The sequence below is a fragment of the Zingiber officinale genome, chromosome 2B (genome assembly GCF_018446385.1).
Source record: "Zingiber officinale cultivar Zhangliang chromosome 2B, Zo_v1.1, whole genome shotgun sequence".
NCBI classification, from domain to species: Eukaryota; Viridiplantae; Streptophyta; class Magnoliopsida; order Zingiberales; family Zingiberaceae; genus Zingiber; species Zingiber officinale.
Window position 1 is genome coordinate 74,559,953 of NC_055989.1, and position 22,998 is coordinate 74,582,950.

The window sequence follows — 22,998 nt, forward strand, 5'->3', positions numbered from 1 at the left end:
GATTCACATGCCTTTCAAAAAGCTCTTGCCTTAAGGACCTTAGGTTATCATCTGATGCAATCTAGGCGGCAACAACTTCTCCTCGTTATACAATTTCTCGTATTGGGTAGTACTTGCGCTCTGTTGTGTTTACTTGCCTTATAGACTCATGGTTTCTTCGAGTTTGTTACTGCACCATTATTATTACAATAAGTTGTAATAATCTTTGGACAAACTAGAAATCATATCTAAGTCTATCTCGAGGTAATTAAGTCATTCAGCTTTTATGGCTATCTCAGAGGCTTGCCATATACTCAGCTTCTATGGTGGAGTCCAGAAAAACACCTATGCTTATCACTCTTCCATAGTTATGACTTTTCCTCCTAAAGTAAACACAAAACCCCGAGGTCGACTTATTATTGTCCCTATCCGATTGGAAGTCAAAATCCGTGTAACCCACATGGACAAAATTAACTGCCTTGTAAGCTAGCATATAATCTCTAGCGCCTCTAAGGTACTTTAATATATGCTTTACTGCAGTCCAATGTCCTTGTCTATGGTTACTTTGATATCTGCTAACTATGCCCTCGGCAAAATAGATTTCTGATCTCGTGCATAGCATATATTAGGTTGTCTAACTGCCGAAGCATAAAGAACTGCCTACATGTCCTCAATCTCCTTTGATGTCATCGGAGACATCTCTTTAGATAAAGACACTCCATGCTTAAAAGGTAAGAAACCTTTCGAGGAGTTTTGCATGCTTAAAACGAGCAAGGATTTTCCGATGTATCAAGCTTGGGATAAGTAAAATATATTTTTTCTTTCGATCCCTTATTACTTTGATCTCAAAAATATATACATTCTCCCAAGTCCTTTATATCGAATTATTTGGACAACCATACCCTTACTTCTGACAACATTTTGATATTGTTTCCAACTACCAAAAATGTTATCTACGTATAGTACAAGAAATACCACCACGTTTCCATCACACCTTTTGTATACACAAGACTTATCCGTTTACTCAATAAATCCATAGGTCTGGATTACTTTGATAAATCGGATGTTCCAAGACCTTGAAGCTTTATCTCAGTCCATAGACTGATTGAGCTTGCACACAAGATACTCTTAGCCCTTTGCAATGAACCCTTCTGGTTGCTTTATATGGATGCTTTCATCAAGACTTTCATTAAGGAATGTTGTCTTGACATCCACTTGCCAAATAGATAAAAGAATCCGGATAGACTTAAACATGGCTACCAGTGAAAAAGTTTCCTTTTTCATCAAGCCTTGCTTTGAAAGTTACTACCTTCCTTTCTATCCCTCTTTTCCTATTATAGACCTTTTTACACCCAAAGGCTTTTACACCATTTGGTGGTTCTACAAGCTTCCAGATTTTATTAGAATACATATATTCTAATTCTGTTATTCATTACTCTTTGCCAAGATGTTGCATCTTTATCTTGGAGTGTTTCGTCATATGTCCGGAGATCAGGTTCATGTCCTCCAGGGATTCAGTCCAAAAACTCTCCCAAAACATGAATCTTTTTAGGTTGTCTAACAACCCTCCCACTACGACAAGGTACTTTCTGCACTTGTGTATCATTTGTGATACGTGTTGCAGTTTCCTTGTGGTATCTCATCTTGTACAGTTGGTACTAGATTAGACATGCCTTTTATTATTTCCTTAAGAACAAATTTTCTTATGGGCACATGGTTTATTACATAGTCCTTTTCTAAAAATCAGTCATTGATGCTAACAATGACCTTCTGATTTTTAAGACTATAAACCTACTTTCATTTTACTAGGATAACCCACAAACAAGTGAATTCCTGTCCAACTTATCATTGTCTCTCTTCTGCATATGTGCTGGACTACCCGAATCCGAATATGCTTTGAAATAGGCTTACGCCTATTCAGTAATTCTATATGAGTAGAGAGTTCTGACTTTAGAAGGTACTATATTCACTCCCGTTTCCAGAGTATATCCTTAAAATGATTTTGATAATATTCTTAATAACTCATCAATCTACTTATTTCCATAAGAGTCCTATACCTTCCTTTTCCTACACCATTCTGTTGGAGTGTACCAGGTGCAGTTAGTTTGGATTGAATCCCTACTTCTGATAAATGACTCCTAAATTCTCCCAAGAGGTACTTGCCACTACGATCTTACCGTAGTGTCTTGATACTTTTACTTTGTCGTTTCTCCACATCAGCCTCGTACTCTTTGAACTAATCAAAGCACATAGACTTGCGGCACATTAAGTAAATATATCCATATCTCAAATAGTTGTCTATAAAATAGATGAAATATTTGAAACAACCTCTTGCCTGGATGCTCATAGGATCACACAAATCAGAATGAACCAATTCCAATATATCTTTGACTCCATACCCCTTAGACTTAAAAGCTTCTTGGTTATTTTTCCTTCCAAGTAAGACTCGTAGGTTGGAAAGATTTCCACTACTAATGAACCCAAAAGTTCATCAGCTACCAATGAATCCTACTCAAGTTAATATAACCTAGCCTTAGAAGCCAAAGATATAATTGGTTCATTTCGAAGGTTACTTTCTCTTAAAGTTAGAAGATGTGTTACTAATTTCCATTTGTTGCATCGTGAGAGTTATTGGATTTATAAATTGCCAACCAACGTACCAGAACATATAACTTCCCTCTTTTTCTTAATAACAACTTTGTTATTAAAAGAGGCAGAATATCAAGTTCTTTGAATAGTTTAGAAACTGAAAACTAGTTCTTTCTAAACTTGGTGCGTAAAGACAATTACTAAAAAATCCATGTTTTATTCTTATCAAAAGATAAACATCTCCCACTGCAACAGCTACCATTTTTACAGTAGTGCCCATGTAGACAGTGTTTTAATTTAGTTGTCGGGTTTCCTGGAACCCTGCAATGAATTGCGGACATGATTAATGACATCTGTATCTACACTCCAGGTTCTGGTAGATAACACCACTAAACATGTTTCAACTAATGAATTAAATACACCTATATTGTTCTTAGTTCTAAGAAGACAGTTTACCTTAATGTCCAAGTCCTATTTCCAATCATTACAATTAGGATTACTAAGTCTTTCTTATAGTATGACTACTAGGGGATTGACAAACATTTTAAATCCTAAGAATCACAAAAATACTTGGTCAAGATCAACTCCTTAAAAATCCCCATGAATTTTGTATGCCACGATAGTGTGGACGTATACAAAATCGAAGAGATTTTATTCATTAATTTTATTATCTCGTCAACTTTACTTTATGACGAATAAAATTAATAGTTGATCTGTCTTTGATCAAATATTTGGTCAAAAAACTTTTGAATTTAAAAAAAAATATTGATTCCTCAAACAATATTATTTAAATTCAACAACACCTCAAACACCGTGAATTTTGCATGCCACGTTAGTGTGGACGTATACAAATTCAACATTTGTAAAAGGAGGGTTTTAACCCATTAATTTTATTATCTTGTCAACCTAACTTTTTGACAAATAAAATTAATAGTTGGTATCATTTGGTCACACAAATAATAGCAGTGACTCCGATGGGGAGGATACTATTAGATGTGTCTAAGTGTATACCATTACTTGACACTAAGTCCATTAATAAGATTATGCCCCTTCCGTTGGGGAAGATCACACCCTCTTAATTAACTTCCTATAGTCATCCAAAAATGGAAGTCTGTTCTAGTGATCCACAAACAAGCTCATCCGTTATGGAGGAAGGCACTCAGAGCCAACGCGCAAGCTTGTTTGTATCACTTACAAACCAGTAATGGAGACCATGAGATTTACTTAAAAATCCCTCTCCCACTTAATTATTTATAAATGAGGAATTTTAACTATGCTAGCCTACTAAATATGTAAACTAACATGCACACACAGCACAATATAAAAGCAATAAATAGAAAATCTAATTTTCAACTATTATGACTTTTATCTCTTGTTGTCCTCCGTGTGTTGTCATCCCAAGCTGCTGCCATATTTGGCCACTGCCACCGGGTCTAGCTGTCGCATCCATCTTGCTCCTAGTTCCTCTGTGCCTCTGGTCCTTAGAAGGTTCCACGCTTTGCAAGATTCGATCCGCGACATAAATAAAATTTTACATTTTGATCCTATATTCCTCGAAGGAATGTACATGTAAACTAGATCGAACATAAAATAAAATTTACATCCATCGATTCTATATTCCATAAAAGGAATGTACATGTAACTAGATCAAAAATAAAATCCTAATAAAACTAAATACAGCTCCTGCTGTATTTTATAATACAATCATGCACACACAATAAAATGCCCTTGACATGTCCAAGGGTCCAATCACACACATAATAACTATAAGCCATAATAGTTGGATCCTGCATCCACAAAGTTAGCACATCCTACTATTAACCTGCCTAAATTATGTATGACATGTGCATAATTAAACTAATACCAAATACACAGAGGCAAAACCCTAGCTCTGATACCAATTGTTGGTTGCTACTCGGAAAACCTAGAGGTTCCACTGTACAAAAATTTTGTACATAGGTCTGAACCTTTTCCTAGCTACCATGTGTTCTTTTAAATTAAATTTTGGATCGCCTGCGGAACTTAACACGTTTGATCCAAAACTTAATCTATTTGTTCTTTTAGGTTTTGACTTGGATCTCCTGCGGAACTTAACACGTTTGATCCAAATCACCTAAGTTATTAATTCCATTAAATATTAATTTCCAAAATTGGTTCCCAGTACTGACGTGGCGAGGCACATGACCTTCTTGGATATGAGAGCAACCACCACCGACTAGACAAAACCTTTTAAGGAAAGCTAATATTTAATTTCCTAAAATAACTTTAGATTAACCGAAAAGAACAATCAAATCACAAGGAAAAGAAAAACAAAAGAACACTATATCGAAAACAAATTCGAAACACTAGAATCGTATGCCTCTTGTATTTAGTATTATTTCCAAAAATAACTAGTATGATGCGGAAAGAAAAATTACTAGTTATACCTTTTAGAAAGACCTCTTGATCTTCTACCGTATTCCTCTTCTAACCTCGGACGTTGTGTGGGCAACGATCTTCCGAGATGAGAACCACCAAGCACCTTCTTCTTCCTTGCAAGTTTCGGCCATCAAAACTTCTTCTAGGATGAAGAGGTTCGGCCACCACCACCATGCTCCAAGGGATGATAGAAACGAGGCTTGCTTTCTCTCCTTCTTCTCCTTCCTTGATCCGGCCACAAACAAAAGCTCCACCAAGAGATAAGTTTCGGCCAACAAGAGGAGAGGAGACAAATAGGGCCGGCCACCAAAACCAAAGAGGAGAGGAAGGAAAAGAATAGAGATTATTAACCATGAAGCCTTCTCTACCCCCTCTTTTATAATCCTTGGTCTTGGCAAATAAGGAAAATTTAATAAAAATTTCCTTAATTCTTTTTCCATTGAAAAGGAAAAATTATTTAATTAAAAATAATTTTCTTTTTCAAATACAATGGCCGGCCACCTCAAGCCCCAAATCAAGGAAAGTTTTAATTAAAACAAGAATTAAAACTTCCTAATTTGTTTCCGGAAATTTATAAAATTTCTACAATAATTTAATCCCTTCATGATTGGTTTATAAAAAGGAAATTTAATAAATTAAAATATTTCTTTTAAACATGTGGATAAAAGGAAAGTTATCTCTAAAAATTAAAATATCTTTTAATCTACAAATAAGGAAAGATATCAAGTCTTTTCTTAATCTTTTGTAGAAACTAATAAAAGAGAATTATTAATTTTTAAACTTTCTTTTAAATCATGAACATGGTTAAAAAGGAAAGTTTTCTTAAAATTTAAAATCCTCCTTTAATCAACAAATAAGGAAAGATTTCAAATTTTAAACTCTCTTTTAAACATGTAGATGATTTACAAATAAGGAAAGTTTTTACCAAAAATTAAAACCATCCTTTTAAACTACAAATAAGGAAAGAGATTAATTTCTTCTCTTAATCTTTTGTAGAAAGCTATAAAAGGAAATTTTTAATTTTTAAACTCTCTTTTAAAATCATGATATCCACATAAGAAATAATTTTAATAAAAATCCTTTTTAATATTCTAGTGGCCGGCCACCTAAGCTTGGGACCCAAGCTTTGGCCGGCCACCTACATGGCTCATCCACTTGGTCTTGGCCGGCCCTAGCTTGGGTTCCAAGCTAGCTTGGCCGGCCCCATTGTATGGGTAAGAAGGTGGGTATGCGGTGGGTATAAATCTCTATATACTAGAGGCTACGATAGGGACCGAGAGGAGGAATTGGTTTTGGTCTCCCGATAAAATTAAGCATCCCGTGTTCGCCCCGAACACACAACTTAATTTCATCAATAATAATTTATTCCACTAAAGAACTATTATTGAACTACCGCACCAATCCCAAATTATATTTTGGGCTGCTTCTTATTATGAGTGTGTTAGTCTCCCTGTTTAAGATAACAATGTCCACTAATTAAGTAAGTTATCGACAACTCACTTAATTAATATCTAGCTCCAAGAGTAGTACCACTCAACTTCATTATCATGTCGGACTAAGTCCACCTGCAGGGTTTAACATGACAATCCTTATGAGCTCCTCTTGGGGACATTCTCAACCTAGATCACTAGGACACAGTTTCCTTCTATAATCAACAACACACACTATAAGTGATATCATTTCCCAACTTATCGGGCTTATTGATTCATCGAACTAAATCTCACCCATTGATAAATTAAAGAAATAAATATCAAATATATGTGCTTGTTATTATATTAGGATTAAGAGCACACACTTCCATAATAACTGAGGTCTTTGTTCCTTCATAAAGTCAGTATAAAAGGAACGACCTCAAATGGTCCTACTCAATACACTCTAAGTGTACTAGTGTAATTATATAGTTAAGATAAACTAATACCTAATTACACTACGACCTTCCAATGGTTTGTTCCTTTCCATTTTGGTCGTGAGCTACTGTTTATAATTTATAAGGAACCAATAACATGATCTTCTGTGTGTGACACCACACACCATGTTATCTACAATATAAATTAATTGAGCAACTACATTTATCATAAATGTAGACATTTGATCAATGTGATTCTTATTTCTAGATAAATATTTATACCAAAAGCTAGGCTTTTAGTATACACTCTAACACATAGCACATCTGGAGCATGGCAAGTTGCTTTAATTGCATAGACTACATCAAATGTGTCATCAGAAAATGACATTTTCATGAAGTCAACCTGCACTTCACATGAAGTCAGCCTGCACTTCACATGAAGTCAGCTTGCACTTCACAAGAAACAATAAATACAAAGAAATAACCTCAAAAGTCAAAACTTGGACGGGTTTAATCCACAAGCTAATGCATGTATCAAAAAACAATGTATCAGATGGCAGATATGACAACATGTGATAATATATTAACATCATGTTCACCACATTAAAAGCTCGTGTAAATGAACAAAGTAGTCTAATATATATATGAAGAGAAATGTTAATGAAATCATTGAAGTTTAAAATAGAGGAGTAGCAACAAAAAGAGAATAAGCTTAAAATGCAGTCTTAAAGATACACATTGATGGAGATAGCAACACTGCAACAGTCAGAAATAAAAAGATACACATGTTCATAAATGACTAGTAACTTAATTATGAAAATGTCAATGGATAACTAAGTAGATGTCTTAAAGATCATCATTCACAAAACACTAGTGCTGATGATATTCATATTCTTCAATATCTGCCTTTATCTGGTAAGCAGGAGCATCCACAATTAAGCAATGAGGGTACCTACAAACAACAAATATCATATAAGCATAATCTATAGTCTATAGTCTATACCAAGATAAACAAGTAAATATTGACTTACTTGTGACCACTTCTTCACAATCCTTATAAAAGTTGAATTCGTCTTCTGTTGGCTCCTTGTATAAGTTAATTTCTTCACCTCTAAGCCAGTCACTAGTGCACACTAGTGCCTCCACCATTTTGGGATGCAATGATGCCCTAAATGGATCTACAACCCTCCTCCCAAGGCTAAAAGCATTCTCACTAGCAACTGTAGATGAAGGGATTGAAAAAATATCCTTGGCAATCTTAGACAAGACTGGAAATGTCGTTGTATTTCCTTTCTACCATTCCAAAATATCGAAGCTTGAGCTCCATTTCACAAAAGGATCCGAGAAGTACTTGTCCACCTCATTGGTTATTTCTGCTTGCTTTTGAGCTTTTCTTAGTTGAGCCATTTTCAGATAATAATTTAGTTTAATGAGATCATTCTTATACATTTCCATCAAATCTTTGTCTACATCACCATCATCAATCCCATTAATATCATCCAAAGGTGAATTCCCTTTATATGCATGATACAACTCCATTAGACAATTCTTTAAACCATCAACAAAGGATTGTATTTTACTAGCATCTAATTTCATATCTCCCAAATGGATCCCAATCATTTGAAGTTTATAACGAGGATCTAGAATGTGACCTAGGAAAATCAGCTTGTTCACCTTCTCAAGATTACCTCAATACTTCTTGAACTTACTCTCCATTCTCTTAGCAACTTCTTGTACTGAAAGATCAGTAGTGTCAAGTATTGTCTCATCAATGATCATCCTCATTACAACTATTTCCTCCTAAATCAAGGGTGATGTAGTTTTCTTGGTAGCACTAAGTTGCAATGTAGTATCATGAAACCTCTTGAGAAAATTCACAAAGACTTGTGCCTTCTCCCAATCTTTTTCCATAGGAGGCCCCACTCTTTTTTTCTTTTCTTAACCATCTACCTCTTCAAAGTATTCAACAAATTGAACATTCTCTACCATCCTACCAAACACTTTTTTAAACTTGTATGCTACAGAAAGCATTGTATAGGTGGAATTCCATCTCGTAGGCACATCCATTGGAACGGTTGACATTTTATCCATCTTCAATGGGATAGCACACTCCCTAAATTGGTCCAATCGTGCGCCAGAAGAGTGAATGTATTTCACACAGTTTCTAATGGACTCAACTGACTCATTAAGAAACTTCAACCCACTCTTGACAATTAAATTTATAATATGACAACAACATCTCAAATGCAAGTATTTACCATCAAATAATAGAGTGCCCATTTCCTTTAACCTCTTTCCCATGTACTCCACCGCTTTATCATTCATGCTAGCATTATCAACTGTGATAGTGAAAACTTTATCTATCCCCCAATCGCTGAAGCACGTTTCTAAAACTTTGCCAATATCATCTCCTTTGTGAGAGGTAATCTTGGTAAAATTTATTATTCGCTTGTGCAACTTCCAATCATTGTCCAAGAAATGAGTTGTGATTACCATGTAATTGATATTCTGAATTGAGGTCCAAGTATCATTCGTGATACTTACCCTTTGATCACCAATGACACTCTTTATCTTAGCCACCTCCAGTGCATATAAATCCCATACAAGAGATGCAATTTTCTTTCTGTTGGGAATCTTGAATCGAGGTTGAGCTTCTTTCACCATCTCTACAAACCCTGCCCCTTCCACTACCCTGAATGACATCTCATCTTTAACAACAAATGCAACAACCTTATCTTCAAGCTTTTTTTGGCAAAAGATGTGGGGTGTCAAAGCATTATTCATGGATGACTGTGTTAAGATTGGTTGAGAAGAACCTGACTTCACCGCATTATGAGGATTCTTTTTGCATTTCTTCACATGCCCATCAATGCCATTATTCCCATGTGTTTTGCTATGGGCAGGAACTTCAGTTTTGCAATAATTGCAAATAGCAACAACAGCAGTGACCTCATTTTTGTCATTTCTCCTTATAATTTTCTTGGCGTGTGACCATGCATCCGCTACTTTTTTCCTTTTGCCTCCAATATCTACTACTTCCTCATGAATGATTGATGTTTTAGATGGAGATACTGTGTCAGTGTGAGGTTGAGGTTGAGTGGTGGAAGGAGAGCTACCACTTCCGCTAAATGCATCCATGAATGAACTTATAAACGGCTACAATAATACGAATATCGTTCAGAATCAGATAACACAGTTAGAAACATTCAAATATTACTAAAAAGAGAATGCTAGGGGAGCAAGATTTAAGAAAAATAGCAATGGGGGCTTACTGCAGCAAGATTCAAATAGAAGCAATGTTCTAACCTAACATTTCATTTCATAATGAAACAGATAGCACCTTTCTTAGAGTTTTTAAAAAGATGGCATATTATAAAAGAATTATTTAATTAGGCTCAGATGGTTAATATTTTTCACTAATTAAATGCAGCCATATTTTGAAAAAAAAACATATGAAAAAGATTTTCATAATCTTTGATATTATTTTCAAACTCATGGTATATATAATTAAGAGAAATACCATTTTTATTCCTCAAGTATACCCCAAAAGAAAGTAACAGAAGTTAACAGGTCCGATAACATGAAAATTAGAGAGGTAATTCATATCTTTTGAAGATAAATAAATTATGTCAAATAAATCCTATCTGTTTAATTTTGTGGGACTAATCAAACATAGTTTTTTTTAATTCAATTGAATTTACCCGTAATGTATTTTATCTTGTAATTAAATTTCTTTTACTTGTCTTGGAGGAATAAAAGTAATGGCAACCTTCACAATTACTCACATTTCGTAAGAACTTTTTATTATCTGACAAGATCGAGCAAAACAGATTTACCTCAAAAGAAGAAGAAATAAAAATTCCAATAAATGTTGGTCTGTAAACTTTATTTGCAATGAATTCGAAATTAACAACTCATAGTTTGTAAACTTTATTTGCAAGGTGAATGAGTAGTTCACAAGGTCTCAATGGAGATCGAGTACATAGAAATTAGAATAGAAAACTAATGTAGCAATTGCAGCAAAGTTTTGGCAAATACCTTTATAGATCAATGTGGCTCTTTGTTACTTGGCTTACTGGCCAGTAGAGCACGGACTAAGGGAGGGAGGGAAACGTCAGCCGTGAAGACTAGATACGGGAACAGGGGAGGCAGCCGACTTGACTTGTTAGGGACGCTGTAGCCGAATGGACAAGCGAAAGCAGCAGATCGGAAAGGAGGTGTGGTCGTGTGGGCGAGGGCTAGGGTTCCAGTGGAATAAGTCGGCGACCAGCGAACGACGAAGGGCGAGGGTGAGACCACGAGGGCGAGGGCGAGACCACGAGGGCGAGGGCGAAGGGCAAAGGGCGAAGGGTGAAGTGCTGAACGATGAACAGAGAAGGGAGAACAGCTTCGTGTGCGGCGTGATTTTTCGGCATGAACTCACTGAACTGTGAAGTACGGGTACCCTAGTTTTCTTACTTTTCTTATTTTTTTGTGTGTTTTAAGCATAATTTTCTATATTATTTTTTAAAAAAAGTCTAATTAAAAATTATTATTAATATATTCGGGTCGGGTCGGGAATCCCGCCGGGTAAAACTTGTGGCCCCAATCCTTTTCCCAATTTTGGTCGGGTCGAGAAAAATCCCGACCACTCGGGTCGAGAAACATCGGGTCGGGAAAAATTCGGGGCAGGAACGGGTTGGGAGTCGGGAAGGGTCGGGAATTTTGGAAAAAATTCCAGCCCTAGACGAGAAGGAGGCGCGCGGCGTTTCTGAGGGACTAAAAGCCGGAGCGGAAGATTGCTCGAGAAGGCCGGAAGATGAGTTCAGGCGAGTCCTATTTCGGATGGCCGAAATCACCAAAACGAGCGGAGCCAGGGTGCCTCGTCTCGGGGGAGCTGGAAACACATAGTCCAAACGCCTAGAACCCTTCAGGGCACCCGGAATTGAAGAGTTAGCCAAATGTGACGTGGCGCGAGCCGTTGCGATGGGAATAAAATTTTATCCCCCTCCAAGTACTTAGAACCCTTCCAAGTGCCCCAATCAAGGTTATAAATACAACCGTGATCCCAGAAGCTAAAATATCAATACTTGTAATTGATTCTAATTCAGTTTAACTTTATAGTTATGAGATTTAACTGCTATAAGAGGCTTCTCCGCCCAGAGGAGATTTTAGTGAGCTTTCAACTTCCTTTGATTAGCAATCCCCTGATTGCAAACTAAGTAACTTGTACTGTGCCTCTTCTTTCTTTAATTATCTTATTAATTATTTTATGCAAGTGTTAGTTTAATCAAGCTATAATGACCGAGAAATGTTTGTTTATTATTGTGCAATCTATTCACCCCCTCTAGCCGATCACCAAGGGACCAACAATTGGTATCAGAGCAAGGGTGCTTTAAGAGGTCTAACCACCAATCGAAGCAAAAGAGATGGTCAGACCAAGCATCTACTCACCAACGTTTGAGGGGGAGTTCTCATTCTGGAAATGAAAAATGGAGGTGTTTTTTAGAACTGATTTTGATATAATGTTTTTTATGAAATTTAGTTTTGATGTCCCCAAAAGTAAAGATGGAAAAAAATTCGAGGAGCATCTTTGGACTCAGAAGCAGCGCAATAAATTCATAAGAAATGGTAAGGCCGAGTTCCACTTACTAAGTGTTCTTCCTACTTAAGAACTCGACAAAATCGGCAACTACCAAAACACAAAAGAACTTTAGGAAAAGTTCTTAGAGGTCTATGAAAAATCAACGAAAGAAGAATCTGATTATGCTATGGATACTGACTCATCTTCAAAAGCATCCAGATCTGAGGAGATTACTGGAACAACGCTAATTGCCAAGTACCTACTTGAAGATGATGAAAGAACCTCGGAAATGAGCATCGATAAAGAGGGAGACACTACAGAAGAAAGCAACAATGAAAGGGGAGTGTCTACCGATGAATATATGGTAAGTCAGGTAAGTAAGCTACCTCCAGAGCAATTATTTAAAATTATGCAAATGCTATGTAAATCATTATATAAAAAGATAACAAAGTATAGAAAGTCAAAGAAAGAACATGCATGCCTAAAAGTATTTGAAAAACTAATAGAAGAAAAGATAAAATTGAAATGTTAGAAAAAGATGATTCATGCTTTAATTTTCTATATGCTATTGATAGAAATTTAAATATGATCGAGGATTTAATTGACATTTTAGATTTCATAACTGTCAAGTTAAAGAATATCAAAAAAACATATTCCAAAATTTTTTTTGATTAACTCAGTTGGAAGGAACTTATATTGGGTTCCAAAATCATACTTAAATTAAAAAATCGTTATGCACGTGTTGCTTTTATTTTGATTTCATATTCTTTCTTATAATTATCAAATAAATATTTCTACATACTTTCTCTTAAGAAAATAATTAAAATTAAATTTTTCTAAGAAAGAGAATTTCATTATTCATTAGAGAAATTTTTTAAATTTTTTTAACCATTGTATTATTTTTCTATGATATTTTAACAAAATTCATATTCTTCGATTTAAAATTATCTTGCAGTGTTATTTTTTGCAAAATTTACTTTTCTGTGAAACTTTATCCTTTTCTCTATCTATGAAAATTTTTCAATTTTTTTTTTTTGACCATTTTTGAGTTTTTTATGAATTATTTATCCAAATACAAATTTTTTACATAAAAGATTTTTGAAATTTCAATTCTCTAAAATTGATTTTTTTTTTGGAAAATTATTTACTATTATACATTCTCAGAAAATATTTCATGATTTTTGAGGTTAATAACTATTGTTAATTATTTTTTATGAAAAATATAAATTTATGGTGAAATGAATTTATTTCTATTTAAAATAATTTTTAATATTTTATGAAAAAATTTTAAATTTGCTTTAAAATATGTTTGTTAAACTGTTATAAAATTTTTAGAATTTTTTAAGTCTAAAAATATTTTTTAAATTGAAACAAAAATATCTTTATCCAAAATTTGAAAGTTCATTCTTTTGGATATCAGTCAGTTTTTTTTACCCTTAGATTATATTTCTTGGACTACTCCATTTTAATGTGATCAGAGGAGGAGAATTAATGAAGTCTAGGAGGAGGTAGATTTTTTTTTTTTTTGGACTTGCAAAATTCATTACTATTTTTTTTATTTATCCTAACTTAACTTATGATTGCTAACATTAAAAAGGGAGAGATTGTAAGTACCTCCGTGGAAGTTTTGATGTGATCAAATCAAGTCAAGTTAGGTCCTGTTATATTTTGATGTCCTATATCTAAGTGTGCAGGAACTTAGGAGCATAAGAGGTTGAGCGAAAGATACAGTTAGCGAGAAGGATGACACGGGAGAGAGTTGACGGGCTCGGTGCATTCGAAGGATAAGGCACTGCGGAAGAGTACACTGGCCGACGAGAAGGAGGCGTGTGATTTTTCCAAGGGATGAGAAACCAAAGCAGAAGGTTGCTCGAGAAGGCAGGAAGATGGGTTCTGGTGAGCCTTATTCCGGATGGTTGAAATCACCCAAGTGAGCGGAACTGGGGTGCCTCGCCCCAAGGGAGATGGAAATGCACAGTCCGGGCATCCAAAACCCTTCCGAGCGCTCGGAATTGAAAAGTTAGCGAAACACGATGTGGCACGAGCCGTCACAACTAAGATAAAATTTTATCCCCCTCCAGACATCTATAACCCTTCTAGGCACCCCGATCAGAGCTATAAATACAACCCTAATTCCAGAAGCTAAAACAATAATACTTGTAATTGATTCTAATTTTGTTTAGCTTTGTAGTTGTGAGATTGATGCTATAAGAGACGTCTCCACCCAGAGGAGATTTTAGTGAGCTTTTAACTTCCTTGGATTAACAAACCCCTGATTGCAAACCAAGTAACTCTTACCGTGCCTCTTCTTTCTTTAATTAGCTTATTAATTATTTTATGCAAGTGTTAGTTTAATCAAGATGTAATGATAGAGAAAGATTCCTTTATTATTGTGCAGGTTATTCACCTCCTCTAGTTAGCCGCTAAGGAACCAACACAATTGAATTGAGTCTCAACCAAAGCTTTGAACTGAGTAAAAATATGAATCACATCTGACTTGCGTTTGATAGGATATAGCCAAGTGTAGTGACTGAAATCATCAATAAAGTGTACAAAATAGCGACAGCTAGATTTAGAGAGTATCAGGGCAGGTCCCCAAACATTAGAGTGAATCAAATCTAAAAGTACAATAGATTTAGTCATAGGTAGTTCAAAAGGAAGTTTGTGACCCTTGCCCAAATGACATGCATCACCAGAAGAAACAGTCTTATTGTCTAACATAGACAAGTAGACAACTGAAAATGCGAAATAACAAAAGAGGTCATGACTGTAGATGAATTGCCTAAGCGTTGATGCCAGATGGTAGTGAAGCACTGTGTACCAATAAGGGCTTGTTTGTGGTGCATGCTGTGCTAATGAAAACAATAAAGTTCACCTTTAAGAAATCTCCGAAGGAGTTCCATCTTCATATACTGGTCTTTTACAACGCAATATGTAGGATGAAATTCAAGGAAAACATTATTATCAATAGTGAATCGAGCAACACTTAATCAATTTTTGGTAATTACAGACACATGTAATATATTAGCTAAGTGTAGTAGTCTGTTCAGGCGAGGAATAGTTAAGTGACCAATACTAACAATATGAAATATCTTACCATCACCAACAACAATAGTTTTAGTACCTTGATATGAATTGTGAACTTGGAGATTTCCTAGGTCTGCTGTGATATGATCAGTAGCACCACCAGGGTCAGGATACCAAGACAAATTTGAAACAGTAGATGGTGCAGTCATCAAAGCGGTGGGTGTAGTGTTGTGCTGAAAATTTTGATCAAATCGGCGGAAGTAATTTATTGCAGAATGACCCTTGCCATTATAGATTTGGCAATATGCAGTAGAACAATAATTTTTGGCAATATGATCGAAACAAGAGTAGTTAGTGCATAGAAGACGATGATTACCACTATTTTCGGGAGCCTCGGTGACTGCGACCATTGGATTGGGCAGGGTTGTGCGTAGAAGCCCAATAAGAGTGCAGCCCATTTAGAGAAAACTTATAGGTGGGTTGCCCAATTTGTTCATGTCCTCCATTCGTTGAAGGGTGAAGTGACCCATGGGAGAGAGATGGAGGATTTCTAGAACTTGCTGGCCATTGTCACTGGGAAGGTCGACCGTCGCCTCCTCGATGCATGTTGCTATGGTTGCTGTCGATTGAAAGATTGACCATCGATGGAGTGTAGGTGAGTGACCCTAACCGATACTCGTGGGAGAGGAGCATTCCTACCATGTCGTCGAACGACACTATGTCAGGTCATGTGGTAAGTGTGACGACCAGAGATTCATACTCTGGTCCCAAGCCGCCGAGCATATGGAAGATGAGGTCATCATCGTAGACACATTGTTCAGCTGTAGGTAAGCTATCTACCATTTTGTTTATATTTTGCAAGTATTCTACTACTGTGAGTGCCCCTTTCTGCACTTTCTGGAGCCGAGAGCGCATATGCATAGTTCTCTCCTTCGATTGAGAGGCAAATTGCTTCTCCAGTGTTATCCAGAGGTGTCGCAACGTCGTGCATGAGGAGATAATAACTTGGCCCGGTATGGTTTCAGAAAGCGTCATCATTATCCATGAGAGGAGTCGTTGATCTTGTGTCTCACAGGTGGTAAAATCTGGATTGATGGAGTAGACAATCTCTCCTTTATGGTCTTTTTCCTCAATAAGTTCAAATGACGCTGTTTCTATACCATTAATAAATTGGTACAAGTGATACCCCTTTCGCACATGGAGTATATGTGATTTCCACAACGTGTAGTTGTTCTAGTCGAGCTTTGTTGATATGGTTATGCCAGAGAGGAAGGTTTGTTGTGTCCCCATAGGAACTGAAATTTGGGAGTTTTCCCTGACTCACTCTAATACCAAGAAAGAAGATGAAGAAGAGTATAAAGACGAAGAAGACAAGCTGAAATGGTTTCTTAATCCGATACAATATTGTGAATAGTTAGACAATATTTATACATAGTTTATATAAGAGAAAATGATTCTCAATCCCTTGATTGTAGCCTAATTGATATGAGTAAATATTCGATAATATTTCTGTGATTAGAATGATTCTCAATCTCTTGATTGTAGCATGTGACCGCCTTTTCTTTATGAGATTTTAGTATGATTATTTATTCCCTAATCACGTAACATCTTCCTCAAGGTGGCAAAAGACGATTACGTTTGCCCTTAGCACCCCCGCCAACCCGTCCCAGGGCTAATACAAAGGAGATAAATCACCAGTGACTACTAGCCTTTGAAATAATGACAAATGTAAGAGGGAGGCATTTACCTTGACAATGTCGAGATTCGAACCCCAGACCTCATGGTGGCAGCACCTCATGTACTAACCAATAGACCATCTCGAGAGGACTACGCAACATCTCCCTCAAACTCCAAGAGGAGGAGGAGGGTGAGTGGCGCACGAACTTCATGTCAAACAAGTCCCCCATCAAGGTCGATCTCTCCGGTGGGTTCTCTCCCTAAAGCGCGTCAATTCAATTCTAGTCCTACATGCCTCTTTTGAACTTCTAATCTGCGGACACTGCTTCCTAAGTAACCGTTCTTCTTTGTGACATCGAAGTGCAGAAGGATAATTCTATGATTCTTGTGTTTTCACCTTTGAACAACTACATTAGAGTTCCCCGATGATATTGCTTGTGGATCAACTCAGTGAGAAGAGGATTTTGATATTAATTATTGATACGGTGATAAAAGTGGATCCTATAAATACGGGTCAAGGCCTAGGAGGCCGACTAATGGGATAGCCAAAGTTAAGAGGTAATCAACCTTCAAAGCCATCAACAGGAGTAAGAGCTCACCTGATCAGACTATATGACCGATCAGGCCTAAGAGGGCCAATCGGATCTTGAATGGCCGATCGGACCTTGAAGTTTGATCTCAGATCTCCTCGCACATAGGCGAAGTTAAAGGTGGGTTAAGAATTTAGTCGAACGGACCTTCTGGTCGAGCGAGCTTCAAGTCTCGATCCTCGACACCTGGACCTATGTATCGAGCGGACATATCGTGCCTTTAAGGCAAATGAAGATGCTGAGTAAAGACCGACTCATTGACTAGGCTCAGCAAGATAGAGCTGGTAAGCCCCACGAGTGGTTGCCGGTCGGATGGTGTTAGGAACTCAATCGTCGAGTCAGGAAAGCCTATTGTGAGCCCTAGGGTTTAATGACCTCGTACATCTTTTTTGGCATTTTGTGCCAGAGGACAAAGAATATTCTAAAGGTAATCGCATTTTCAAAGCTTTCAGTATGTTAAATCACAAATTTAAAATCTGGGTAAATCGGGAAACACACACGACGGTCAGTCCAGAAACTCATCATCCTTTAGTTGCGCCTCCATTTGGAAGAAAAATTCTTACAAATACATCATAGTTGAGATTCGAACCGCGGGTATCTGGATGATAATCTTGATGTCCTACCATGATACCATAGTCCTGGGGACATGCATAGACACAATAATGGCACTATAAAAAGGAGGTCTCCATTCATAGATGCAGGTACATGATGCTACTGTTAGTGTTCATTATCTTCTCCATAAATCGATCATTGACTTGAACGTCAGAGAAACAATACCGAATACCCCTTCCCTATCCCAATACTAACACTCTTTGTATTTCACAGACATCGAGAAGTCTTTGTCCAGCTAACGCCATAACCATATTTTTAACTAACCATCTTTACCTCTTTCGAACAGGATCCATTATAATTTAGCGGCTTTTAGAAAAAAATTGTTTGAGCTTGGGTATTTTGATAATTTCCCATAGAGACCCCAGTGGACCTTCATTTCCAGCCATGACGATGCCATGCGCCACCGCCCCTTCGCCGGCGGCCCTCTCCATCAACGAGCACCACGTCTTGCTGCTCCACCGTTGCACCACCCTCCGCCATATGAAGCAGCTCCAGGCTTTCCTCCTCTCCCTAGGCCACGGACGCACCCAGTTCTACGCCCTCAAGCTCATGCGCTTCTCCGCCCTCGTCCTCGCCGACATCCCCTACGCCCGCCTCATCTTCGAATCCCTCCCCGCTCCCAACGTCTTCCTCTACTCCGCCCTCATCTCCGCCTACGCCTCCCGCCCTGATCCCGACTCCCCCGCCGCCCTCCGCCTCTTCGCCGCCATGCTCCGCGGCGTCCCCGCCCCTCGCCCCAACGAATTCATATACCCCTCCCTCCTCAAATCCTGCTCCGACCCCCGCGTCGCCCGCTCTCTCCACTCCCTCCTCTCCAAGTCCGGATTCCACGACTTCGCCGTCGTGCGCACCGCGCTCCTTGATTCCTACTCCAGGTTCTCTGACACCCACGCTGCCCGGTATCTGTTCGACGAAATGCCTCAGAGAAATGTGGTGTCTTGGACGGCTCTTCTCACTGGGTACATGCGAACAGGGCAGATGGGGAAAGCCCTATTCATGTTTGAAGAAATGCCCGATAGGGATGTCCCTGCCTGGAATGCAGTGATTTCTGGGTGCACCCAGAATGGTCTTTTCTTGGAGGCGCTCTCATTCTTCTCCAGGATGGTCGTCGATGGCGCACTGCCAAATATGACGACTGTATCATGCCTGTTCTCCGCTTGTGCACACCTTGGTATGCTCCGGCTTGGGAAATCCCTCCATGGGTATGTCTTCAAAAACAGCATGGGAGATAGTCCCTTTGTTTGCAATGCACTCATTGATATGTATGGCAAATGTGGCAATGTAAAGAAAGCAAGGTGGATTTTTTCTACAATGTCTGAGAAGAACATTACCTCTTGGAATTCCATGATCAATTGCATGGCTCTCCAGGGACATAGCAGTTTGGCGATAGAAACCTTTCGTGAGATGGAACAAGAGGGTCCTCAACCTGATCAAGTCACTTTTATGGGACTTCTGAATGCTTGTACTCATGCAGGATTGGTGGATGAAGGGCTTGGTTACTTCAATTCTATGACTCGAGACTATACAATTGATCCTGAGATCGAGCACTATGGTTGTGTCATAGACCTTCTTAGCCGGGCTGGTAGGTTTGATGTTGCAATGGATATCGCGAGGGATATGAGAATTGAGCCTGATGAGGTTGTGTGGGGTTCTTTGCTCAATGGTGCCAGGGTTCATGGTGCCAAGGACTTGGCTGAATTGGCACTGAGGAAGCTACTTGAGCTCGAACCTAGGAGTGTGGACTATGGCTTCATGCTTGCAAATTTATACAGCGAGTGCGGCAAATGGGAAGATGTTGGGAAGGTCAGAAAGAGACTGAATCAACTGGGTGGAAAGAAGTTGCCAGGATGTAGTTGGATCGAGGTGGAAAAAAGCGTTCACCAGTTTTATTCTGGTGATACAATTCACCCTGAAGTGGGGCAGATTTACAAGATCTTGGATGAATTAGTTGAATTTATGGAAGCATGATTTTTTCTCTCCATGGCATAATTTCTGCAAATATATAGCCTCAGATCCATTTTGCCAGATGTTGGAGCGTTCAATCGAATTGTCATTGCTATGAAAGGGTAAATTTTCACAGCCATGGCCAACATTTTTTGTGATGCCAACAACTTCAAGTTCCTGGTAAATTCTTTGTAACAACCTTAACAAGATAATTAAGAATGTAGTTATTCTTTGATTGTTTTTAGGCAAAAAGCAAATTCATTCCTTTACATCACATTGAGCTTGTTGATATCTTGCCTGAAGTTGTAATCTAGGTATTTTATCTGATTATCATTTCTTAGTCGTTTAGAACCATTGACAATGTATTTCAATTTCCAATCTTTTTAGCAATCTCAGTCCTTGCTCAAAGATATTCTTAAGAGACGCTTTACTTTATTTTCTGTCATATGAGAAAGTATCATATTTCTGTCTGGTTAAAAGCTGTTATATCATGTAGGTGGATCGCTGAATAATAATTTTGTCCTTTATTCACAGCCACGAGTTAGGGAATAACCATGAGTAGTGGATCAGCTCTACTAAGTCTGTCCTAGATCCATTTATCTCAGCACAAATAAATAGATCGCTGGCCAATATCCTTGCACTTGATTGTTGTCATTCTGCAAGAGAAGAGACACGCTCAGCCCTATATTCTCTTCTAAAGGTAGATACAAGAGATAGAACTGTTCTTTATTCGATATCATATATTTAATGGTTTTACTTAATATCGTTAGTTCCTCTACTGTTCCAACTATTTTTATTCTTCATGTGATTCCTAACAATTTACTTTTTATTAACAAAATAATCATCTTGATTTTTTTTATTATTATCTATAATCGCATGTGTATTCCTAGGTTCAGTGCCGGCTGATTCAGTGCCGGCTGAGTTATTTATCGGCTGAAATGCTAGGCGGAGAGAATAAGAATTGAGAGTTCAGGTGACGACAATAGATAAAATGATGAAAGATCGGGTCCAGGCAGTGGTGGGAGAAGGGGTTCAAGCAACAGTAGACCACCGAGTGAAGGTGACAGTGGACTAGTAGAATTCATGTCTCGATTTAAGTTGCCTTTTGCTTTTCCAGACTCTCTCAAGATCCTACGGTTACATATAACTAGGTTTTATATGTTGTGTATTTAAGTCATAAATATTTTTGGATAGATATTTATATTTTTGAAATTAATAATTTGGATGTCGTTATTAAAAATTGGTGTTAACATTATAATTATGTAGATTTGGATATAGTTATTAATATTATTTTGATTTGTATAGTTTTTTCGGCAATTTACCAAAACACGTACTACGATTAATGTATTTATCAAAAAACGCATCACAGTTTTGTATTTACCAAAAGGCGGAGTTTACCAAAATCAATCCCGAGATTACCCCTCTGGCTAACCCGGCAACCGCCTTTTTCAAACACATTTTTCCAAGCATCCAAGCCGAAAGTAGAATAGAAAAATAATTTGTGGTTCGGATACACGTCTTCTCACAGTCTCTCTCCCTTCGTCCCTCTGTGTGGTGTTATAAACTTGAAAGAAAAAAAAATATGAACCCTGCGCTTGCCATTACTGCTCGTGGTGGTTGGCGATTGCAATAGACCAGTTAGGTTTATGGCATAATTGCGTAAGAGTTGCTAGAGGAGACCAAGGACAAATTAAGTTAAGAAGGTCAGTCGAGAAAGACAAACTTCTTGCAAGAGGGAAATGAGTAGAAGCACACATTTAAAGATTTAGACATGTATGTATGGATTTTTTTACTGTAAAATAGGGTAGTGAAGGTAAATAAAAAGTACACCATTTGTCTGTGAAGGGTGGCAGCAAAAAGTGGTATTATGGTTAATTTTGGTTGTGTGGGGAAAAATATTCAATAACACCTGAATTATGATGTAATAGAAGACTTAATCGATTTAATTCATGTTAGTTTTTGACGTTGATAGTTAAGTTTGGCTAGGGTTTAGTCAGTGGTGGTCCTAGTTTACAAGAAGTATCTGCTTCAAAAGTGGCTTGATATCTATGATATCATGCCCACGTAGAGCCTGATATCGATAATGTGTTATGTGGTTAAAACTTTGCTTTTACATCAGACAGTTCCTAGTTTGAGCAAAATTACAATTTAACTACAAAAAATGATTATGTAGTTGCAAATTTACTAAAATAGTTTTTTAATTTATTTATCAGGGATGATCATATAACTGACAAAATTCTATATGAGATATGGAATACTCTTGATGCAACTTCTAGCATTGGACATGCAGATAATGTAGGAGAAGTATCCAGAACAAATATTCCATCATCTTCACAGTATACTTGTGTGCATAACACAAATAGAAATACGAGCAGTAATTTCACATTTGATCTAAATGAAGAAGCTAGTATTCAAGAAGATGAGGTTCTGAACCCGTGTGCAACACTTGTTGATTACTATGAGCCTAGTTGGAGTGAGGAGGAAGAGTATTATAACCGAAATGGAGAGGAAATGCAATGCAATACAAATGTACAAGAATTCTTTGCCGATGATATGCAGATTGAACAATATGAAATATCTCAAGAGCAGTATAGTGACTTAGAGGAGGAGTTCCCAATAGCTGATGATCCATATATTCTAAATTCTCGATTGCTCCAAAGGCCAATTGAAGAGGCAACAGATCAGCATGAATTTTTTGTAGGACAGATATTTCAGTCTCGACAAGAGTTCAAGAATCAACTTGTGAAGCATGC

General features: G+C 37.5%; 1 protein-coding gene across 3 annotated transcripts; it reads left to right on the forward strand.

Moving 5' to 3' along the window:
* Positions 1 to 18,630: 18,630 nt before the first annotated feature.
* Positions 18,631 to 21,485, forward strand: LOC122045896 (pentatricopeptide repeat-containing protein At1g33350-like). 3 transcript variants are annotated; one of them, XM_042606316.1, is made up of 3 exons: positions 18,631 to 20,425; positions 20,742 to 20,945; positions 21,136 to 21,485. In XM_042606316.1, the coding sequence occupies exon 1, from the start codon at positions 18,686 to 18,688 to the stop codon at positions 20,267 to 20,269; it is 1,584 nt and encodes a 527-aa protein (XP_042462250.1). In that variant the 5' UTR covers positions 18,631 to 18,685; the 3' UTR covers positions 20,270 to 20,425; positions 20,742 to 20,945; positions 21,136 to 21,485. The 3 variants fall into 3 exon arrangements, with proteins under 3 accessions (XP_042462250.1, XP_042462251.1, XP_042462252.1); XM_042606317.1 differs by having other exon boundaries at positions 20,780 to 20,945; XM_042606318.1 differs by lacking the exon at positions 20,742 to 20,945.
* The last annotated feature ends 1,513 nt before the right edge of the window (positions 21,486 to 22,998 follow it).